This window comes from Sparus aurata, chromosome 15 (assembly GCF_900880675.1).
Source record: "Sparus aurata chromosome 15, fSpaAur1.1, whole genome shotgun sequence".
Classification (NCBI taxonomy): Eukaryota; Metazoa; Chordata; class Actinopteri; order Spariformes; family Sparidae; genus Sparus; species Sparus aurata.
Genome location: NC_044201.1, coordinates 25,065,426 through 25,089,307, shown reverse-complemented (window position 1 = coordinate 25,089,307; position 23,882 = coordinate 25,065,426). Strand labels below are relative to the sequence as shown.

Genomic DNA, 23,882 nt, shown 5'->3' with positions numbered 1-23,882 from the left:
AAGAAAGGGCAGTCTGACGGCGATGTAAAGCGATGTGAATTTTCTCTATATAACGTATACTTGAACTGATTTTTTAGGTGGGCCTTGTTTTAGGTGGTTAAAATTCGCTTTGCATCTGGACTCCATTCACTGCAGTACAAAGCTGAACGTCTGGGCTGGAGTGGCTCTCTGCTTCTCCAAACTGAGGCTGCGCTGATCGGCAATTATGGTAGGGAACAGACAGACTATAGATATGTACTTTATAAGACCCCACTTCAAAAAACCCGAACAATCACTTTAAGGACACTCAAAGTACACACACACACACACACACACTAGAAAGGCAGTGGACTCGCAGGGGTCTCTGAAACAGGGTATCCCAAACTTTATTTTATTGGTTTTTATCAGAAGTACCATGGAGAGCAGTCACAGTTAGTGGCAACACACATACAACATCTTTCCTCCTATCAGTTGGTGTTCAACAAAAATTAATAGAAAACAAATGAAAATTAACACTCGCACGCACACACTGAGGACAGCGGCAAAAAGAATGAAAAAAAAATGAAAAAATAGATAGAAACATAGAGAGAGAACAATTATCTTCATTATTACCAACATCATATCTGTTGCGGTTATTATTCCATTTTAAAAAATAAAACACACCAAATCAAAATTTGACAAACATGAAATTCCCAACTACACCCTGTGAGAGCGAAGAGAAGAACAGAGAAAGGATGTCAGGAAGCATGGAGGTGGAAAAAGGTGACGGCTTAAAGGAAAGAAAGATGAAAAGAGAGGGATTTAGCAAACCATGAAGAATATCAGATGGTTTTGAGTCAGACAGATGGTGACAAATGGTCCTTTGAGAGACAGACGGAGACTTCGGCTGATATATTGTACTCAAATATAGATGGATATACATGTACTGCAAGGAGATCGGTAGAAAAACAGCAGATATGGAGATACTGTTGAGTCAGTGGGATGAGCAGACAGACGTATACCAGAAAGACTAAAGTGACACTGTCTGAGTCAGATTCAACAGTGAAAGATAAAAAGCCCATCTGAAACACCCCTCGAGTAGAAAAAATTAAACAAGACAGGTAGCGATATGGGAGGAAAAAAGAGACAGATCAAATAAACCAGCCATAGAAGAAGAAAGAGGATGAGCGTGAAGCGCGAGAGAGCGAAGCAGAGATAGAGAAACAAGCTTGAAGCGAACTACAACTTCTCCAAAAAAGGCAATATATGTCATTCTTGAGTGTAGTGAGTGTTTCCTTTAAATAAATATGTAGAATTAATTCTCTACGGTTAGCGTGATGGCCATACAGTCCACCTCACTTATAACACTGTACAGTATATACACAATATTATTATTATTATTATTATTATTATTATTTCTTTAATGACAAAATAACCTTTAGATGTACATACAGTATTCCTCGCCCTCTGTCAGAGAATACAGCCATGGTATTAGAAGTAGCAAGCAGTGTCTTTTTTAAATTTTTTGTACAAATAACCCATGCAACTCCCGTATAGATTATTTATTTAAGATACATGACTCCTTTAAGATCTCATTTTTCATTCAATAACAGCAGATATTGCCTTTTTAACCAAAAAAACTTAATTAATCATGTGCAATTACTCCAAAGAACAAGACGTTGTCGCCTTTGTTTAAATTAAAAACATACTGTTTTTTTAAGCTTTACGTACATTTAAAAAAAAAAAAGCAACTTAACAGAATAAAAGATGAACAGAAAACCTGAATCTGTACAACATTCAAACCATTATTTTGTCAACACCAGGGGAATGGGATACAATTCTCTATAACTATATACAGACATGTTATCATTCATGCACAGTGTCAACAAGTAGCACATTGACATTCCAAAATATGGAAAACATGGCATAGGGGGACGGAGGGTATAAAGGGTCATTGGGGAAAGAATGGGGAAGAAAAAGAGAGAACAAAAGGTTTCGCTGCCTGTTTCGGTTGCTTTGGCAGCAGAAAGAAAGAACGGTGGGGAAGAGACACACAGGGGACAGATAGACACCATAACAATACACATGCTGGGCAGGAGAAGTCCATTTCAATCTCACTGACCCAGAAATCAAGGTATGGCTGTAACTTCATGTTTTTTTTCTTTTAATGTTCATCTTCCTTCTCCTCCGCCTCCTTCCTCTCTTAAACATCATCCTCCTACATCGTTAAATGTTACTTTAAGGGTAAAGAATAGCTCTGGTAATGTTTTTTTTTTCTTCCAGCAGTACATTAATCACTGTAGCAACGTCTCAGTGTGACGTCGCTCGGCTTGTACCAGCAGGGGTGTTTGTCCTTTCGTTTACGTTTGTTTGCTTGTCAGTCTGTTTGGTGTCGCATTCCTTTTATTCTTCGGTCTGTCAGACAGACAGTCAGTCGATAGGTGAACGAGGCAACGAAAAACGCATCATCAATCTTTACATCAGAAGCAACATCGTTAACGGTTCACAACTGATTCAACATAATTTTTTTTACCACATCAGGTACAACGTTATCATTGTGTACATCAGAGTCCAAAAAACAAAATCTGTTGGTTTTGTTTACACCAGAAGCAATGTAGTAGGCATTTCACATAAGCGACAAAAACCAGTGCAATGCTTTTCCTTCACTTAAAACCACTTCTTGAAACCCCAACAGAAGAATAAAAAGAAAATCTACTGCAGTCTATAGCTCATTTTTCTACGTCTTGCTTGCTCTTAGTGTTGTATTTACAGCGGTGGCCTGGCTAACCTTTGACCCTTCAAGCGTCAGAAGTCCAACCAAAGCAGGAAGCTAAATTCAAGTGCTATTATTCTTATTCCGTGCCCGGAGAAGTTGGTTTAGCTTCCCACCTTGGTCCAAACCCTGTGCAGCTGTGTACAGTGATCGTTATCTTCACATCAGACTAGCTTTTAAGTCAAGGTAGATACACTGAAGAGAGGCGATGCAATGAAGCCGGTGTAGCAAAAAGAGCTAGCTTCCAATCAATGAAATGTGTTAGCTTCTGGCAGCAAACTATTTGAGGCAAACAACTACATTACTGCAAGCTTTAAGCCACATTTTAAGTAAATCCAACACGATTTAGCGATCTCTACGATAATTCATACCCTGTTGAAGTTACTCAAAAAGCGATGAAAACAGCTCCAACAATGTTATTTCTTTTGCAAAAGCTCGCGTTTAACTTTTTACAGTGTATAAACCTTTAGCTCCTTGCCAGTGAAGAGACAAATGCATACAAATTTAAATAGAAAGATTCTGGTAAGGTTAAAACAACATCAAGGCATTTTTTGTCTCTTTTCAGAGTGTTAATGAAACATGAATAATATTTGGTGTTTTAAGAAAGATCCATTGGTTAGAAAACCCTTTACAGGTCGAAGTGTAAGTATTAAGTTTTTGATAGAAAGATTTCCCTTTGGCAAAACAGGGGTAAACTGCCACTCCAAGGCCTTCACAAGAGAACAGCTACTCTAATGGAGAGCCTCACCTGGGGCAGAGTTTGGCAAAAACAAGCAAAATCTCATGTTCATTTTGACTGTGAAAAGGTAACTAAATGGGTCCAAAATCAGTTATATATCCCAAAAATAAAACAACCTGGAACCTTTATATAGATTATTTTTAAAATACTGTAGATTTGCCAAACTCATCCAATCCAGGGCTCTGCTCAGCTCTACTCTCTCACAGGGGTTGAAAGCTGTCTGTGACAAGACTTTTGCCAAGTTTTAAATGGATTACATCTAGCCCAGACTACTTACTTTACAGATGACGTTTAAGATACTACTTATTATATTATACATCAAGTAAAAAAAAACACAACATCAGCAGGAAAGTTCTGGCCAATTCAGATGCATATAGTATAGTGCCATTCAACAAACTATGGACTTTTAGAATGCCTACATATACAGTAAGTTGAGTGAACGTTGAGATCTCTGTGGTTTCTGCTGAACGAGTAAAAGTTAACAGTCTCAAGTGTAAACCTTTCTGAAAGTTTGTCTTGAAGATCATATTCGATGCAAATTTTAGGACTCACTTTTGGGCTAATTTAGGACAAAAATACACAGAGAAATATTTTCACAATGTATTTCTCGTCTGTGACATGAGAGAAGATTCCCAGCCAGTTAGTGTCTGATAACGTCGGTTTGCCAGTTGTTGCTTTTGCAGTTTTAATGCGGCTCTCATTGAACGTTTAGTGTTCTGAAATCTGTTAAATACTATCTAGCCCAGGTCTTGCAGGGTAACAGCACACCTCACCTAGTTTTTGCAAAAACTCAAGTTAAGCCATCGCCACAAATTCTCTAGATAAAAAAAACTAATCCAGCCAGACTCATATCCTATCACTCACAGAGACTTCTGCTAAAAGTCAACCTCAAATTCAGTTGGCTGTGGGCTTGGACAATGTGCGTTATACTAAAAAATCCAATAAAACTACACCACAGGTAACTTCATTGCAGATCCTATTGCCAGTATCATGAAGTGAGATTACATGTATACATCAGAAGAATTTCTTTACTTCCATGACTATTATGATGAGAGTGTAAGGAATCATCAACTCGTCTTTAACATCTGTCTTTTTGATTAAACTTGAATTGCTGCCTTGTGGTTTCTATGCCTCCACGCACCAGTCAAGTTACTTTTCCTGAGCTATGGTGTTGAATAATGGGAAGAACATTTTAAGCAGGATATTATGATGTCACAGTGCATTTAACCTCTGAGATTTTGGATATAATATGTTATGACTTCATCATTTCATCCTGTTAGATATTAGTGTAAAATTATATGGCCAAAAATGGGATTTGTGAGGTCACAGTGACGATGACTCTGAGCTTTAGCTTCCAAAATTTTGTCAGTTCATCCTTGAGTCATAGTGAAAATTTGTACCAATTTTAAAGACATTCCCTCAAGGCGGATATTGTGAATGGGACGGATGTTCGAGTTGGCCATGTAGCTTTCAATAATCAACAACATTTATTGTTAAAGAATTATGCTGTAATTAATTATTAATTACTACATTTTAGGATTCCTTTGCAGACTTTCACTAAATCCTTTACTGCCCAATCCTGTATTGATCCTAAATCAATTAATTAATCTTATATTAAAATGAATAAACAGACCCGCTTTGCTAACATAGACTGCTTATTCAGAATCACCAGTTTAACCCAAAGAGATCCTGAATAAGCTGAACTCACTTTGTGATACATGGTTCAACATTTGTCTCCAAACCTCTATGAGCTTGTTAAACAAAGTCTGGCTGATTCTGAGATTAGATGTACTCTATGCTTTATGTCCCTACAGGGCTACCATAAATCAGATGTTCACTGCTTACTTAAGGTTAAGGCTGTCATGATACACATGCCTGAAGGGTTGTATATTTAAGACGCATATTAATGAGTGGTGGTGGTAGGGGAAATTACTGGTTCAATTTGGAATAAGGCCGACTGCAGTTCATTGGCTGCCTTTGAAATCAACTGGGAAAGACTACATAAAAGTTCAAGACTCCGCTGTCTGACTTTTCCAATATTTAGTTAATTCTGGATACTTGGGTTGGCAACGTCTGCACTTAATGAAAGTGTAATGGTGTCTTGTTTTGTCACACTGCAGCAACTGAGTTTAAGGAACACAAATTGATGTTAATTAGCCCCCTAAATGCCAACGCATGTGAAGAATTATATATCCAGGGTCAGGGTTAGGTGGTGAATAGTGGTTGTTTCTTACAAAGCCCTTGAGGATTTTGATTGGTCCACTGACCAGCCAGGGGGAGGTACTAAAGACACACTGGGATAATGACAGGAGCTGTTGAGTGAACCAATGGGAAAGCGGCTTCAAAGTGAGTGAAACGATTACAGAGGTGGTTAAGAAACAGGCAGAATATGAGGTTTCACAGAGGGCGGTACCTAACTTTTTCAAAGTCTTTAGCAATGTTATGATGGATGCATGATCGTGGCAATCTCATTGGTGGAAAACCAGGTAACAGAATTCCACAGTTATAAAAACGAAAAAAACAAAACACACGTAAGATTAACCTAAATATTTCTGCAATGATAATAGTTTCTCTAACAGTTTTAAACGGTAGAGTGGCCATTTTGTCTTCTCAGACACGGCCTTATTAAAGGTAAAAGCAACACTAACCCCTTCTTGATTCAAATTAGACCTTAAATCATTTACATCTACAGTATAAAGCAACAGAGAAAGAGGGCCCGATCAGGAGCGCATGGCGTAACCGAGACATTCAGAAGGAAAAGAGTGGACCTGTAATGTACGTTCAGCTCTTTGTATTTACATCTCTAACCTCAGTGACGTTCAAAACATTTTGCTTCGCTGAACGTACCCTCCAACAAAAAGAGTCAGCTTTTCTACAGGCTGGGAGAGTGTGAGTCAAAAAGACCTCGAATACGAAAGCATATTCCAGCAACACAAGAGGCGTTTGTTTTTTTTCACAGTACTTGACCATCTTCCCACAACACACAAGCACAGAAACACACAGTCACACACCAGCACACGCACAGTTTGTTGTCTTTAAATGTTTGTGGCAATATATCCGGTTTCTTCTGATTGTGTTTTCAGTATCTTCTGGCCATGCATCTACATACCGATACAGTTATTATGTCTTTTATCTATCTCACTCATGCCTGTTAGTGTAGTCGTTCGCCAACTTTTCTTGAAGCCACATGTCCTAGGAGCTGTGATGGTGTGGTGTCCTCCTCTTGTTAAAACTCATTTTGATTGCTGTATGGTCGAACCAGCTGGGACAAATATGGGGATTAGTTTGATGATTTCAAAATGGGGATGGGTTTAAGACAACTTGATTGGTTTGGATTATAGATCGAGACAAAAAAAATGTATTCCATAGTTTATTCCTTTCTCCATCTCCCAAGCTCTTTCCTGCTCCTATGATTTTCCTGTAAGTCGTTGTCCTTCCATGCATCTGTACCTTCCATTCTGTTTTAGATGCTTCAATGTGTCCTTCATTACTTCATCTGTACATCCATCCATTCATCCGTCATTCAATCTATTGCGTAAAGGGAGGGGTTGATAGATCAATGAGACAGCCTTAATTTCCAAATCCATCCATTCATCCACCTCCCCTTGGTTTCTTCCTTCCATGTTCTCCTTCACCCTTCATCATCTTCTGTATCTTAGAAGCCCTGGATGTGGCAGTAGGCCTCCAGTGAGGAGAAGAGGATGTAGAGGAGCCACAGGCTGACGAACAGCATGGTGGTCAGGACCTTTGCAGTCCGGGGCCCACCCAACTCTCCACCGATCTCTGGTCGCCGTCGGTACATCAGCACGGCGACGGAGATAAAGGCAAAGATGGTGAAGAGCGTGACGGAGAAGGCCAGTGGACCTGGATCAACCTTGAACTCCTCCCCTCTGCTGTTGTGGTAGATGGCGGCAATTGACCACGCCACCTGTTAGACGTCAGCAGAATCAAACTGAATAACATGACTCATAGTGACTCATAAAATAACGTTTCAATTATTAAAATTGTAAGATGACAAGAGCCACTGCATAAACATCAGCTGTGAATCAGTTAATTAATCTTTAAATGAGCTGAACTCACCCCGATGCCCAGGAAAACATTGACAGCGTTGGAGCCTGTGACATTACCGATGGATGCGTCTGCATACTGATCCTGGATAGCAGCCACCTTACTGGCAAAGGTATCTGGGCAGAGAGAGAAAAGGAGGAAGGCAGATCAAATTAGGACTTTTTGTGTCAAAACATGCTGCTCGCTGGATTCTCATGAAAAGTGCCTTTTTACACTGTAAGTGTGATGGAAACCAAACTCAACGTTGCTGACTTTCTCTGGTAAGATATCATTAGTCTACCATTAATTGTCTACAAACACAAGTCTCTGAATTCATTTTCAATTCCTTTCTCTACCTTTGAGTTTGAACAATTTGGGATATTTTGAAACCTATCATCTAGCTTGGCATGCAATTCAGTTTAGACGATTAAGCCTCTGATAGGATCTTCTAGTGAAGCTGTGACCCTTTCTCTAGTGCCACCATCATGCCAGGTTTAATTGTACACATGTCCTCGTGACTTAGTTGAAAGGAGGAGGAAGAAAATATTATCGTGAACCCGTTATCCCCTTCAGCCACTATAATTTAATCAATACAGTGTAGACTTTAAAAAGTCAAGGTTTTAGAGACATGAGGTCTTCGCAGAACCACAAAGCAGTGCAATTAATAACACAAATTTACTATTCACTGTAAATTAAATGTCACTGACTGAATGTTCTGCTCTGTGCAAACAGATTTATATTTGGAGTTTAACTCGACCTTGACATGCAATCATTCAGGAGTTACACAAGGACACAGTGACAGAGAAGGACGCTCTTGATAAACGCCTAACACTTATAGTTATTAATACAGAACACTGTGCAAATCCTTTTTTCTTCATTTCGACAAGGAACCTTAAATTAGAAACCAAATCTTTAATCCTGTTACAGCCTTTTGTCGCTGGCAGCCAGAACAGGCCGGATTTGGTCCAAGATCAATAATTTACAAGGCTGAATCTCAGTTTGCAGGGGCAAACAAATCTTGGCCTGACAACTAATCAGTGTTGCGCTGCTTAGTCCCAAAATTTCCCCCTGGTTTCATGCTTGCCAAACTACAGCAGCCCCAGAGGCACAATCTTCCTCGCCAAACTGAAAGGAACAGTGAAGACCTTGCCAAATCTCAACAATAGGCTCTTCCCTGAGAGCACAAAGACTTAGCAAAAAGCCAAATGGTCAGTTAGCACTCCTTTCTCTTGCTAATTTTCTGGACATCTTCTCTTCGTTGTCGATTCATGTCCTGTTTCTTTAATCTGTCAGATACATGGAGAGGGGATTAAAAACGGAGTGAAAAAGCAACAAAGTAAAGGAGGAACAGGGAAAAAGAGGAGCGAGGGCTTTCTGGAAGTTGTAGCCAAACTGGTGGAGGACAAGAGGATGATGACCGGACGAGAAGAGGCAACAGGCCAAAGAAAGAGTCCAGCATAGATAAATCTCCCCTTACACCTTAAAGCTTCAAGGACAGACCTGCTGGACTTAAATGTGTGTGTGTACTAAGGCTATTTATGTGTGCCCGCCTGCCTGCATGTGTGTTCATGTAAACTGTCTGTGTGTGCTATTGAACGACGCCACCTGGGTCCAATCTGTTGCCTTGCTTCCACCAGCTGGGTGGGTTGTGTACTGTATGCGTATGTGCATCAATTGGTCTTTGAGTGCTTGTGTGCCTGATTGAGTGGGTGAGTGCGTGGGTGTTTGCATGTTCGGTAGCGGCATGTATGTGTGTCTGAGGTTCCACCCTGGAGCTCCTTCTGTGAGAGTAGGCCTCCCTGGAGAGTTTTCTGCCCTTTCCTTCTGACTCTCTGTCAATCAACCAGTGTCTCCATCTCTGTTACGTCTTTCTACCTTATGCATCCTCTAGATATCCTCTCGCTCCAACTCTCCATCCTCGCTCTTCTGCTCCCTTTTTTTCTTCTTCCCTCTCAAAATGGAAGGACTCACAGGGGAACATTGATGTGCCCTAGGCAGTTTTTCTGCATGAGGAGACAATTTCAGGCTGGTGGCGAGCAAGGAAAGATCAGGGATCCATCCTCTTGGGACCATGAGTATCCAGAGGGAAGTTCAAGGAAAACAGGTCCTTAGTTCTCATGATACCTTCTCACGAATTAAACTGTTGGTCGGTATAATTTGAGCAGAAAGTGACATCACTGTATGTCAAGGGGTTACAAGAATAACTACAAATCATCTTCTTGTGAGACTAGTGCAGAGCGTGCTAGCCCCACAGAACAGAGTTACAAGAGGCAGTGGTTGAAATCTCCCTCTATGAAATGGCACAACCCTTCAAGACCCACATTCGCCATCAGGTATATTACAACCGGACATTTCCAACATGGCTTCTTTAGCTAAGGTTATTTCTCTTGCGTTACTTTGGCAATCCTGGTCGTATCACAATGCCATTTGCCATTTATCTGGTGGACACAGAATAGCATGGAGGCTCGTAATTCATTCACAACTTCATATTATCTTTCTAGCAATGAAATAAAAACCTACATTACCTGGCCACAAGACAATAGCAACCCATTGTCTTTCCCTGCAGTGATATTAGAAGAGTGGTACCAAGTGCACACAATGCGGTATAGATTCTAGTTGGCGTTGCAACTGAAGTAAAATAAGTGAAATAAAAGAACCATCAAAATCTTCAGTTTTCTCTTGTGCCAATTTCCTTTATAGATAGCTCTGAACAATTACAATTTGCTGTCAATTAGTCTTCTGTGAAATGACTAATCAGTCTTCATATAGAAGATTTAGTATTTGATCTTGTTGAAACAGAACAATAAATGCTCTTTAGATGCTGTATTGCAGAGCCCTTACATTTATTGCACAGTTTTATAGACTTCCCGAGGCCAACATTACAAACAAGCTGCAGTGTTCTTTAAATATACTTGAGAGTCTTATATCGATGAGGCTCCGAGGTTTTTACCCAAACAAATACGTTTCTCTCTTTGAACAGCAACACTCCTGCTGGTTTCTTCCTATCTTCCTCTGTTTGTGTGTGTGTGTGTGTGTGTGTGTGTATCTGTGTGTGTGTGTGTGTGTGTGTGTTAGCCTGGCTAACTGTGATAAATGAGGTTAATCATCATGGAACTACAGCACAGGATGGGTTTTATTAACTGTAATAGCCACAAAACCTGAGGTCTGTTTCTTTGTAAGTGTGTGTGTGTGTGTGTGTGTGTGTGTGTGTGTGTCTGTGTGTGAGTGTGTGTTTGTGTGTGTGTGTGTGTGTGTGTGTGGGCCGGGTAGGTTCTGTTAATAAGGCTGAGAGCCCCAGAAAGGCTGAACCACTTTGTTTCCATTCTGCAGCTCTTCACATTGTGTTTGTGTTTTTGTTTCAAGCCGCTGTTTGTGTGCTTGTACGTAAATTGAACTGTTAGTTAGGATGCTTTTTTGTTTTGTTATATTTTCTGTATGTGTACAGATATGTTTGTACTTTTGTGTGCTTGTACATGTATGTGTATGTGTGTGTGTGTGTGTGTGTGTGTGAAACAGTATATAATACATCACTTTTATCCCTGAGCTCCCTGAATTGGATGACAGAGACCATCTGAGCCTGACATGACAAATAGCCCTATGCTAATAACACATCCCTGAACAGGTGTGTGTGTGTGTGTGTGTGTGTGTGTGTGTGCAAAACAATTTAAAGTTTTCATATGTTTGACATTAGTAGGATGTATGAGTCTGTTCCTCAAAGTAATTACAGTTGTACAGTTGTTGATGTGTTTACATGTTATACATCTGTGTCCTCTTTGTGTGTGTGTGTTAATGTGTGTGTGTGCACGGAGAAGCACGAGTCCGAGGCCAAGGTTAAAACATATTTAGCCAGCCGTTGCAGTCGTCGCTCATTCCTCACATTTATCAGATGATCTATGCTGCTGTCTGCAGACTGCACTGTTTCCTCTAATGGACTCCAGCGTATAAAGACACACTGGAGAGACTGGGAGCTCGAGGGTCAGTGATGGCAAATACTCCCTCAACATAACAGCCAGGGAAAAAATCTGAGCTGTGCTTTCTTTTTATTGTTTGTCATATTTGTCTTTGGAAGTTTAACCACTGCACATAAAAATGAAACAAATTAATCTGTAAAATTTGAATGATTTAATTTGCAACTGTTCCTGCAGATATAGCTGTCATGCAGGAAATCTCTTTAAAATTGAGTGCTCATTAAAGAGCACAGCAAGGCTCTGAATCTTATCATGATGCAGAAAGTATTGCTCTCATTTTCCAGTAATGAATAATGGCTGATGGCCCATTCAACGTTAAAAAAAAAAATCAAATATATATTTTTACAATGAAAAGCCCTGAATAAGTTGATTTATCGACTAATGGCGGGTACACACTACAGGATTTTTCAAATCTTCACAGATTAGGAGACCACACACTTGATGATAACAAAAGACAGATCGCACAAGATCTCTCTCTGCTGATCTTATAGTGTGTAGTGTTCTCCGTAGTGCACACCACACACTAACCGATTCTTCAGCAGAGTATCAGGTTCTTCACGCACAATATTCTAAATCTCGCGTGGTCAAACGTGACTTTAGTGGGAACAAACATGGCGGACGAACCGGAAGATGCAGTGGTGGTTGTTTTAGGCCTATTACTGGCTGAAAAAGTCATGGAGACGACGAGAGTGTGGGCTGTATGCGTTACAGCGCGAGTTGGAGGTGAGTAAAAAATTGTCAAAAGTATTACAGATAGCTTCGAGAGCAGCGCTGTGCGCTCTGGCCCCCGGTACTGCGGGTAACCATGGTTACCGGTAAATAAAAGGCTGACGGAAAAACACAGCTGACTAAGCTCGCGTCTTGATTGGCTGTTGGTCCGGTATACGTGACATCACACACTGTGGGTGCTCGGCTCCGCTCGGAACACCCCACACACTACAGGATTTCTAGTCGCAAATATTAAACATGTTCATTATTTACGATCTGACCTTCCGACGCCTTCCGAGCGGATCTGACCGGACAAAATCACTCTTAACACACCCCACACCACAGGACAATCAGACACGATGTCCTTTGCACACATCAGATAATCGGGCCTTTGCTGGCTTTGATCGTAAGGGGGAAATCGGGACAAAAATCGGCCCGATTATCCTGTAGTGTGTACCCCCCTTAAGTCGAGGAAATACAAAGAAAACAAATCATTTCTCTTTGTGGTCTAGCAAACTAAAGGTTTCAAAAGTTTATTCTTTACTAAACTATCTTCACAGATATTTAGTTTTTGGTTATTTCTTCAAGTTTCTGCATTTCAAAAATGTAAATTTTTTTAGATAGATACCATTGATTTGTTTTACTTTACTTATGTTCGAAATGAGATAACTTTATCAATGTCTTTATAAAACAGTCACCGATGCTGGGATGTGCTCTACAGAAGTCTTTCTTTCTCTGCAGTAACCAGAGAGGAGAATAAAACTCCCAGTAATAAAAAAGAAGGAAGGCATTGAAGATGTTGAGGTACAGTCCCTGAAGGAGATCATTGATGAATGCAAATATATTCCTAAAATGAAGACCTTGAGGTGTTTTATGCTCATAGAGGTCTAATGAAGCTCCAAAATTGTAGAGAGAAAGGTCTTTTACTAAAGCTGGTTTAAAAAAAGTCCTGGAGCAGGATATTTAAGATAATTAAAACAGCCACACTGTCAAATCAACACACAGTACAGTATCTGAACATACAGTGAAAACACACTCACCTGGTACAGAAGTTCCCAACGCAACAAATACTACAGCTGTGACTGAGTCTTTCAGGCCCACTGTGCAGCCAAAATGAGAGGCCAGGTCCCCTGTAATAATAAAAATAGATAGATAGAATTACTTTAATGATCCCAGACTGGGAAATTATAAAAACATTATAAAAATATAATGCTTAATACTTTGTTTATTAAAGCATGAATTCTAAAAAGCATTTCTTAGATGCTAAATATTCTTAACATATATATTCAACATCTGTAAACATCTTTTCTGTAACTCTAACAATAGCGTTAATCACAGAAGTCAAGTTAAGTTGTAATTTTTTCATTAAATACCAGTAAAAAAAACGTTAGAGCATATCTTCAACTACTTTTTTTCATGTTTCGACATAAAGTTTTATTAACAAAGTGACAGTTTTGCAAATATTGTCTTTGATTGAATGGAATGTATTGTGAAATCACAATAAAGATAAATCAATTACAATATGTGTGTGTATTCCTTAAATCAGAAAAATATGGGTCAATGTGTTCCTGTAAAAGTACATTTACATGTAAAATGACAGTATTTTAATGTAGTAAAATGCTGTATATTTACAGGAATTCCAGCACTATACAGTAGTTTAGCAAAAATATATTGTAGTTTTACAGTAAAATTGTGGTTCGATTATTGTAAAGACACAGTAACTTACTGTAATATTGCTTGTTGTTTACAATGACGACTTTTTCAGAGTACAAATGTGTCTGGTTGCGTAAAATTGGTTTACTGTAAAATAAGTACTAAATACTACTGTGAATGTAAAAATTCCAGTCATGAAACACGCTGTTGTTGTCGTCTTTCTTTACAAATGTGAAGAACTTCTAGGCAAAAATGCTGAATACTTAACTTATATTCCAGTACAATTAAATTGAATTATTTCAGAATCAATTATGTTAGAACTGGTTCTATCAGCTGACGTCGTACCAATGACGGCAGTGAGCAGTCCGATCATACAGATGGAGACGACAAAGCAGGCCCAGCCGTTCCAGTACTCTGTGGGCGGGACGAAGGCGAACAGAACCTTCCAGAAGACGGTGAGGAAATGCATGACATAGTCGAAACATGACGGCAGCTTCTCCTCCCCGCACTCCTCATCGTCGTCATCCTCACCTGTCAAGAAGAGAAAGGGAAGTTAAAGATGAGGGTGGCCAGGTTTGATTCCCTCGTAGTTATCACCTGCAAAGATCCTTACTTAATAGGTGATACATTACATTTCAATAAGTTTTCTCACATGACACACATACAGAGACAGAAACAGACTAGCAGTCTACACACTCCTCTGTACAGTTGGCTGCTGTTCTGCTCCATTTATAAATGAGTCAAAGTAATGAATAAATGAGACAGCCTGCTGTTTCCACTAAACATGATGACTGGGTACATCTCAAAGCCTTGATCTGTTATTGATTTCACACATGTCATTAGCTGGCTTCATACTATTAACCTTCTGAGAGGTGGTGATGCATTCAAATGCTCAAAACAAACAACCAACAACTGTGTGCACCCTAAACTGACTTGTGTTTGGAGACCTTGGCATCTGTTTTCCCTGCCAAGGTGTAAGAGAGGTATAACTTACAGATCATTGTTTCTTGAATTATCTTACAGTTTATGCCATCAGAGGTGGTTTTAGAGCTTCCATGCAGGAAAAATGCTTTGCTTTAATTGGTTTTTGAAGTAAACATTTAGACACAATTTTAACTGACAGTATGTGGGTTGTCAAGAAATGTACTGTGCACTGTGGAAAATGTGGAAAAACAGATGCACAGAAATGCCAAAACGAGACACGCTCTCTCTCATGCACCCTTCTATTTCTGTGATGGATAAATTACCTTCTTCTGAAATATGTCATTTGGAATTGAATGCACGAAAGCATCAGCCTTGGCAAAACTGTCATAACAGATAATAAAACAGCAAATCGTCTACGAAAAAAGGAAACTCAACACATGTCCTTAGCTTGAAAATCTCAACGTGACATGAGCGGTTTACACAGAATTTGTGCTGCTGTTGACACTCTTGAGTCCTGACCTTCTGCTGTAAGCATAATTTTACAAGACAGCCTGATATTTAAGTCATTAAGCACAAGTCACGACCACATCCAGGCTGTGTGCAGTGCAATTACTATACATTAGCATGGGTTAACACAAAGATTAATATACTCTGATAGGGTTGGTAGTTTCCTCAGGGGTCAGGTGCCTTTGTTTAATGTCATTCAAAATAAATGCTTCCTTTTCAGGGTGAGCACTTTGAACAAATCAAATCCTCTATAAATGAACAGTTGAAGGTCAGCGCAGAGAGCAATGGCTTCATCCACTATTATGGTTTGGCAAACACACACACACACACACACACACACACACACACACTTGGTAATGAATTATAAAACAAGACTCTCTACCTGAGTTCTATCACTTTTTACTTTCAGCAGCTCTCACACAGTCTGTTATGGCTGACTCGAGACATCTTTCTTTCTTTCTTTCTGTGCTTGTTGATTACAGTCTTGTGTCTCTCTCTTTGGTCTTTTCCCTTTAATTATATGTTCCTAAATGTGTGGGCATGACATCCTATGTTCAACTTTTTTGGAATCATTTGACAGTCCCCCTATGAGTGTTTTTGAGTTCGTAGAGAAGTGGGGGGTCGTGATGGTCGGCCTGCAAAGTTCAGGACAATGACACCAGAGAGGGTTTGAATCCGCAGTCTCATGTGTGGTTAGGCAACAAAAACACTTAAAAGTCACGGTGTTCTTAAATGTTAATTATGTAAACTAGTTCTGTGTCCTGCTTCAAGTCACTGTTGACTTTTTCAACATTTACCCAGACCACAATCTTTCCCTGACATTAAGCCGGTGCTCTGAGGGCCGAAACAGAGCTTGAAAAAGAGTTCTGTCATGCTTTAGTAGCTACTAATGGAAACACGATCAGCATTATGTTGTAATTTCTCAGAAACACCAATCCATTAATCCTATTTAAATCACCTGACATATTTTTTCTGGAATGCGTAAAAGGGACTATGGTAGAGCCACACAAACATTGCCGACTGTGACCCAAGGAGGAAGCATTAAGCACATTGTGACCAATTACTGATTTATGGGTGTTTTTGGAGTAAAAAAAAAATCCAGAATTTGATTTTTAAATGGCAACCAGAACCTTTGAAAAACTGAATTAAGACATAGGTGGAAGATATGGTTAAAAAAAAACTAAAATTGCAGTGTCAATCAAATGTGCTTTATGATATTATATTGCCTTTTATTTCTATATCCCTTTACACCCTTCCCCTCTACACTCTACATCTACGCCTGAATTGAACACTCTCTTCCCTCCTCGTCTCTATTTCCATGCTCAGTTAGGCATTTCACAGATAACGTGGTCATCCAATAGTAACGCTGTCATTTTCACCCCTTCTCACTCTTATACGGTCTTTTCATCCTTGGTCACATTTTGCTGATATAGCCTTTATATAATTGAATATTCTCCGTCAATCTCTTGCTTCATCCCTCTAAATCTCCCTTCATCCCTCTACAACCTTCTGTCACTCTCTAAATGCCACCGACAGCCTCCTCACTCAATAGTGTGTGTGCTTGTGTAAGAAGGGTGATGCTTTCTTTTCTTATTTGGAGCATAGCAAAAAAAAGTGAAAAAGAGACAAAGAAATAATGCCTGGCATCAATAGATAAAACATCTATTTGAGTTAGTATGTCATGCTAATCTGGTAGCTGCTCTCTCAGGTTTTTCTATTGAGAGGCACTCGCGTCAAGAAATACCTAATCTGACAAACACACACGCACGCACACACACATACACACAAATATCAATACTCTCTCGTGCCCTGCAGAGGAGTTCGATGTGTGTTATCTCCTCCATCCGTGCCCAGATGCTGCCTCCTCATAGGCCAGAGCATGTGGATTGCAGCTCATCTCTACATGCTGCTAGCCAAGCGAGGTGTGTGAACATTGTTGTGTATGGGTGCTAAAAGTGATACGGTTGGTGCTCGGAGTACTTGGAAGAGTCATTCATGCCACTGCTTGTTTACACAAACACACAAACACACACACACACTAGGTTTTGAAATTAATGTGGCCAAACAGGCTTTCATCCAGAAAACCTCAAGAGGATCCTTCAATAATTTTTCATGACAGAAGTAGTAAGAAAGACTGGATATTTCATGTTCAGGCTTCATAGGGCTAGCCACACACACACACACTCACACACACACACACACACACACTGAGATCAACAGAAGAAAGCCTACACACAGTCTTGAAAACAGGACAGAGTCCATGCAAGCACAGATTCTGGCTTGGTCACAAAGAGACACAAACACTCATATTCAATACGTGCACTGACTCTGAATACAAAACTGAAGCAAGAACATCACACACCCAGTGCACTGTGGGAAATATCCCACACACAGTAAAGAAAGACAGCCTGTCATTCATCTTTTCAACCTCAAATGTTGGCACTGTTTGTGCCTCTCGTGGTTACATTTGAGTCACAGAAGTAAGACGCTATAGTTGTCAAAACTATAAAGAAGACACATTTTGAAGTGCCCAGCAGTTGTTTTTTAACAAACCTCCCTACATTTATGAAGATGTATCCATGATCCTCAAAGCTTTGTCTGTCCTGATGGTATGGGAAAAAAATAAATAAATTGATTTTGCTTTGCAGTGAATCTGAATTTTCACCAGTTTCTAAAGATGCGTCATGACCAAACAAACAGGCATTGTCTTTTCTGTGTGACTGACTGTGTGTGGATGTCTGTCAGAACTCACTCATACGTTTTCATAATACGCTGACAAAATGCATTCCTAAGTCTGAACCTTAATCATAAGCCATAACCTTTACAATAAACACTAATCGCAAGCATAAGCCTAAAACTAACTTCAACCCTTTAAGAAATTGAGGCCCAGACAAAATGTCCTCACTTTCCAAAAGTGTCCTCGTTCTGTGATTAACTTTATAGGTCCTCACTTTGTAGCATGTACAAGAACACACACACTTATATAATTAAATCCTTTGGAGTGCTGATGAACCATTTTGTCCCGAAAGACTGAGACTTACGTAACATTCTTAAAAAAAAAAATCCATCTGAATTTGCTTTATCTCTGCTTCGTCAGGCGTTTCATAAGAGCAGTCGTCACACCAGGCCATCTGTGAATCAGCCAGTCAGCCTGTCTTTTGACACGCCAATCAGTCAACAAATCAATTAAATAACCAGCCACTGAGTGAGTCAGCCATTCATTGTCACTCACTGTCTAAAGGATACAAATTACAGATTGTGCCCAGCTAGGACAGACAGGTGCTGACGTGAACTGCAGTGTAATGAGGCTAACTGAAAAAGTGTATTTTCACATTTGGTCAAAAACAGGATGTTGGTTTCTCTGGTGTAATTCAAAGACACAAAATCCAATCAAAAAGTTCAATGAAACTTTGGCATAAGTTCATTAGCAATTAACAGTATGAAAAATAAAGAATAGTGCCTGCTGCCCAGCTAATATCACACCCCATGTTGCTCATAGCTGCAGGTGGTCGGTCCACAAGGTGGTGGCTTGTTCTACTGCGCTTTGACAGACTGGGCCCCATGGGTCAAAGCCCGGCCATCAGATGAGTTTCTGTTCCAGTTCTGGCTTCAGGAGGGGGTCGAAATAGGGTAAGGAGCTAAAACGCCCACAGGGAGCTCAGAGCAGATCCACTGCTTCTTTATTTATCAAAGGAAAAGAGTGGCTCACATATCTGATACCTCAGGATCCCTCCTGGGCACCTTCCTTTGGATGTTTTCTGGGCATGTCCAACTGGCAAGAAACCGGGGTTAAGACCTAGAACATACTGGAGAGATAATATATCCCATCTGACTTTGTAACACGTCTGGAGGAGCAGGAAACAGTTAGTGGGGAGAGGGACGTCTGTACTTTCTTGCTAAGCCTGCTGCAATAAGAGGCAGATAATGGATGTAGGAAATAATAATGCCAGCCTTATTATCCTATTAAAAATTGGATACTTGTTCACAGAACACACAGTAAGAATGACCACAACATGTGGTCGGACTGCATATGTCTTCTCTCATGCCTCTCCCGTAAGCTGAAATCCTCCAGCGAACACAACTCATGTCAGTAAAGCTCTTTGTCTATATTCAACTCCTTTCACTGCTTTCTCTTGAATGCCAATACCTATGTACAGTTCCCTCGGGCGTGGACACACTAACAGACATGAGTCCATAAATAACATAACACACAGAGCAGCAGGTGACGAATAACGCAGTATGGACTTAGTAATTAGGAAGCAGTGGAGTGTGGAGTGGTTGAACATCAATCTCTTTCTTTCCCTTCTCTCTCTCTCTCACCTGATTTCCTTTTCATTGATTTTTTTTCCCGCCATCTTGTTGTCCTGTTGTTTGTGGCTGTGCTCTCATTCACACAGCCAAGTTCAACCGGACTTCAAGTCACACATGTTTTGCGCATCTCGCCAACCGACTTGGTTATGATTTGATAACTCATACTGCTCGGTTAAGATAAGGAAAGATTGTTTCTTCCTTATTATAACCAGGATATACGGAAGAGGATTAGGGCCACATGTGATTTTTTTTTTTTTTGTTCTGACTTTAAAGTCAGAATTCTGAGAAAAAAGTCAGAATTCTGGCTTTTTTCTCAGAATTCTGACTTTAAAGTCAGAACTAAAAAAAAAATCCAGATGTGGCCCTAATCCTCTTCCGTAAGGATCAGACCACTGGGCCAATTAATAGTATAATTCAATGGGGTGTCCAGAACAAATAGTCAAAGTCGTAGACAACTGACACAACATCTGTGATGCTTCGTGACGTCCCAACAGAAAGATGTGCATGATTTTTGTTTGCCTTCCACTGCCTACTCTTCTGTGACATGGACTCATGGAAGAACAGATCATCTTTTCATGCACAATGGCAATGTAAAAAAAGCTGTGATGTTTTATTCAATTTCACTCAGCCTTTAATAATTTACCCTCGGGTCAGGAGCTCTGCATCAAAGGAATCACACCTGCACAGAAGGCCCACACTCTCGCCTTCTTTCTACCAACTGGGGAGTTACTATGCAGAGCCCGCCGTCACGATTGAGAAAAAATGAGAGGATTCAGGTTTATTTTCATTCATAACAAGCTGGTAGTAAACATTTGTCGGTGCTGTGAAGTGAAGAAGTCGGCCCTGGGACCTGCTTCCTGTTGTACATCAGTCATGAAAGACACCAAGCTATGAATGGTTTGATGTCTGACAATCTCTCCGCCAAGAATTAATGACTCTATGATCGCCTAATGTGACGCTGTGACCATCTCGGAGGACAAACACAGTGTATTGTGCAGTTTGATCCTATTTTGTGGTGATATAACAAACTTATGCCACTCTCATATTTGCTGCGAGCCTATCAACAGTCAATAATCACATGACCCACTTGATTTTTCAGACTCAGACTAGCCTCAGCTTAACCTTATAATACATTTCTTCTACAGCACAAAACAGTTTTCTCCCCCGTCGCTTATAGTGTGTTCACTTCAAGTAGGTATGGCAGGTGTTTCAATGATAGATAATGGAGGTTAGATTCTTTTTACTTTAACTGAATACAAGACGAACAGTATAAGTAACTGCTTTGTTACAAGAGCAAAGTCTTCCACATTTTATTTGTATAACTAATATCTGTGGAGGTCAAACATTAGTAGTGGCGGCCTCATTGCTTTAATTTAGTAACTGAAAGCTAATCCAACTTTCAGTGTAATCTCACTCGACCCTGTCAACACACACAGCCTTATCTTTACTAGGGAGATATTGTTGGGAATCACAATGGAAACAGACGCTTCCTGGTACCTTCAAGAATGGATTGTAAATGATAACAAATGCATCTAAGATTCAAACCTTTCAAGCCTCCAAATGGCATCTTGGCAGGCTCGTCACGTTTGGTATGTGCACAACATCTCATGCACACACAACCTCTTCCTGTGCATTTGTGTTAGCTTATCTGGGGAAAATTCTCCATTAGCAAGGTCAGTGTACACACACACACACACACACACACACACAAAGATGAAGCACCTGCACGCTGACATTTCAGAGAGCTTTAATGGAAAGCTAAATGCAGGTTTCTTGCTTTGAGATGAATGTCATGTTCTCGGCACCATTATGTGTGCATAAGTGTGCACATACTGTATGTGTGCACACCAGTGTTAGTTCCACATTGCCGTTATGCTGCGGTGACCTGGGGGTTAGATCTGGGTTGATTTTTAAATGCTGCTTCATGGCTGCCATTTTAGCAGCAAAGCTGTTTGAAATCTTCAATCCTCCCCCTTAATTGAACTGATAAACTGATAAGCAAAGATGTGTTCTTCGCCTTATATGAGGCCAAAATAACTTCTGGAGGGCTTCAGAGCTTTGAGACCTTGATCTGGTTAGGCTGATAGAGACAATGAGAAATTCTAAATGTCTTCGGTCAAGAAGAAAAGGAAGAAGGAATATTTGAAGTGATTTTAATCTTGATTTTAATCTAATACGTTTGAGAGGAGATAAGGGAGGGTTTGGCCGGATGATGGAGGGAGGGAGAAGGGGGGAGTCAGTCTGAGAGCCAGAGAGAGAGAGAGGGGGAGATGAGATTAGACAAAGCTAGCTTATCAGTGTGTATTAAATCCACCGCAGCATCAGTGACAGACGCTCTGGACTTGTTCAAACCCTTGAACCAGCAGGGTGTGTTTGAAGGGATGAGCTGCCAAGTTACAGCGTGTCTCAATTTAGGCTTATTTTGTAAGTGTGTGTGTGTGTGCATCAAGATGTGCGCTCAGTTTGTAAAGAAAGTGTGTGTCAAGTCCACATGTTGCGTCCGTTGCAGCAGCACAAGAGCTCCTCGAACAGTTGTTTAAGATCTTAAGTAGCTTTTGGTCCGAATTTGTCAAGAGATTAATTGTCCTTCATCCTGATCTTTTCTTCCTTCCTCAATCGAAACCCTTTTTTACCCACCTTCCAGGCAGTAATGGAAGTAATTGGGGCCATTTTAGCTAGGTTGAAAGTCATTCATAAATAAGGTATGATCTTTTATAATACTCTTGTTCCCCTTAATTTTGATTTCCTTTCTCTGTTTCAGCAGCAAGTTTATCTAATGTGTTGTTATCACACCAGAGCATTAAGTCGGTACTCTGGTCTTTTTCTCATCTACCTCCCTTTTATCTTATCTCCTGTATCTACCTTCCCATCCATCCATCCATCCATCCATCCATCCGTGAGGACACAACAGGATCCAAGCTCAGAGGAGTTGACCCCGACCCGGCCCGCTCATTTCCTCCTCACACCTCACTCATGGGCTGAACACATTTGTATTCCACAGAAGAAATCGTTAATCTTTGAACTCCCTCCTCTGTTTGGTAATGAGGTGAAGGAGGCAAGGAGGGAGAGAGAGGGCGACGAGGAAAGATGGGAGAGAGGGAAGTGAGAAGGAATGTTTTGGTGTTGGAACTAGTGAGGGATGAACTGAAGTCACCTAATGCGCCCTTATCTTTGCTAATCAGACAGACGTGAGGAGTTACCGTACTGTATATTGAACAAGGCTTAGTCTGCGATCTGACCACGATCCCTACTTAAACTAGGCGTAATTGGACTGTCATCTCAGCTCTTTGTTGGTGTTCAAGACCAGTAAGAAGACATGAACACGCATCTTAAAGGATAAGTTCAACCTCATATGAAAATTCATGCTGATGGAAATGTGGGTGCAGTTTTGGAGTCTACAAAACATTCCTGGAGCATTGCAGCACTTTCCTAAACAACTGATATAGATGGTGACAACTGAAAGAAGCCTCCGTCCAGCACAATCCAAGTCTCCCGCAGCTCAGCGACCCATTTTAGATTTGAAAAGACATTATTTAAACAGCGACAGTGAAAATTTCTGCTTTAAAATGAGTGTAAATAAAGTATTTTCTAAATCAGTTTCCGATCCCGCGATTCTGGAGACTTGAATTAGGGTTAGTCCCCATTTTTTTTGGCAACTCCAGAAATGTTGAGTGAACTACATCTGCATGGCAGTGAGCAGATGATGATTAGATTTTCATTTTTGAATGAATTCTAATCTTTAATCTGAGCGTCACACTGTATCAAACATTCACTCGTTTGTTCTAAGTGTGTTTTTAATGAGAAAAAAAAGCCACATTTCTCTGAGCCAGATGAGGAAAAATCTCTGGGGCTCAAATAAACTCTTCACAAACAGGCTGGGTGTGAATGAGTCCAATGGGAGCTGCTGGTAATGATCACAGATGTAATAGATTTCAGAGTCGTTCCAGCTCCCCGTACCTCTGAACAAACTTCTATCTCTACATGTTGTTGTGATGTAATTACATTCTGCATATTCATATTAAACTCCACTGTATAAACACTCTCCATCTGTGTTGTCAGCACGCACCTGATCTTTACCATCTATTTTTCATCATCTCACTGTTCTCTTTCCTTTCTCTTTCCATGCTGTCGTTCACATTCTCAGCAAACACAGAGAGCAAAGAAAAGTCTTTCTGCTCTAATCAGTTGTTTCGCAGCTGGATGTCTGTCACACCAATAAGCTGCGGTTCGATCTGTTAACATCCAATCAACTCTCAAGCACTTTGAACTCCCCAAATCCAATCAACGTCAGGTT

The 23,882-nt window shown here is 40.3% G+C and overlaps 1 protein-coding gene across 2 annotated transcripts in view; it reads right to left on the bottom strand.

Annotated features, from left to right (window-relative positions):
• Positions 1-340: 340 nt before the first annotated feature.
• The window catches only part of slc8a1b (solute carrier family 8 member 1b), a 152,271-nt gene continuing 128,729 nt past the window's right edge, over positions 341-23,882 (bottom strand). For both annotated transcript variants that reach the window (XM_030441215.1, XM_030441216.1), the window contains exons 8-11: positions 14,192-14,377; positions 13,234-13,323; positions 7,551-7,654; positions 341-7,398 (exon numbers count right to left, since the gene is read on the bottom strand). In XM_030441215.1, the coding sequence (XP_030297075.1) occupies positions 7,126-7,398; positions 7,551-7,654; positions 13,234-13,323; positions 14,192-14,377 (653 nt within the window). In that variant the 3' untranslated portion in view covers positions 341-7,125. The remainder of the gene's footprint in view (positions 7,399-7,550; positions 7,655-13,233; positions 13,324-14,191; positions 14,378-23,882) is intronic.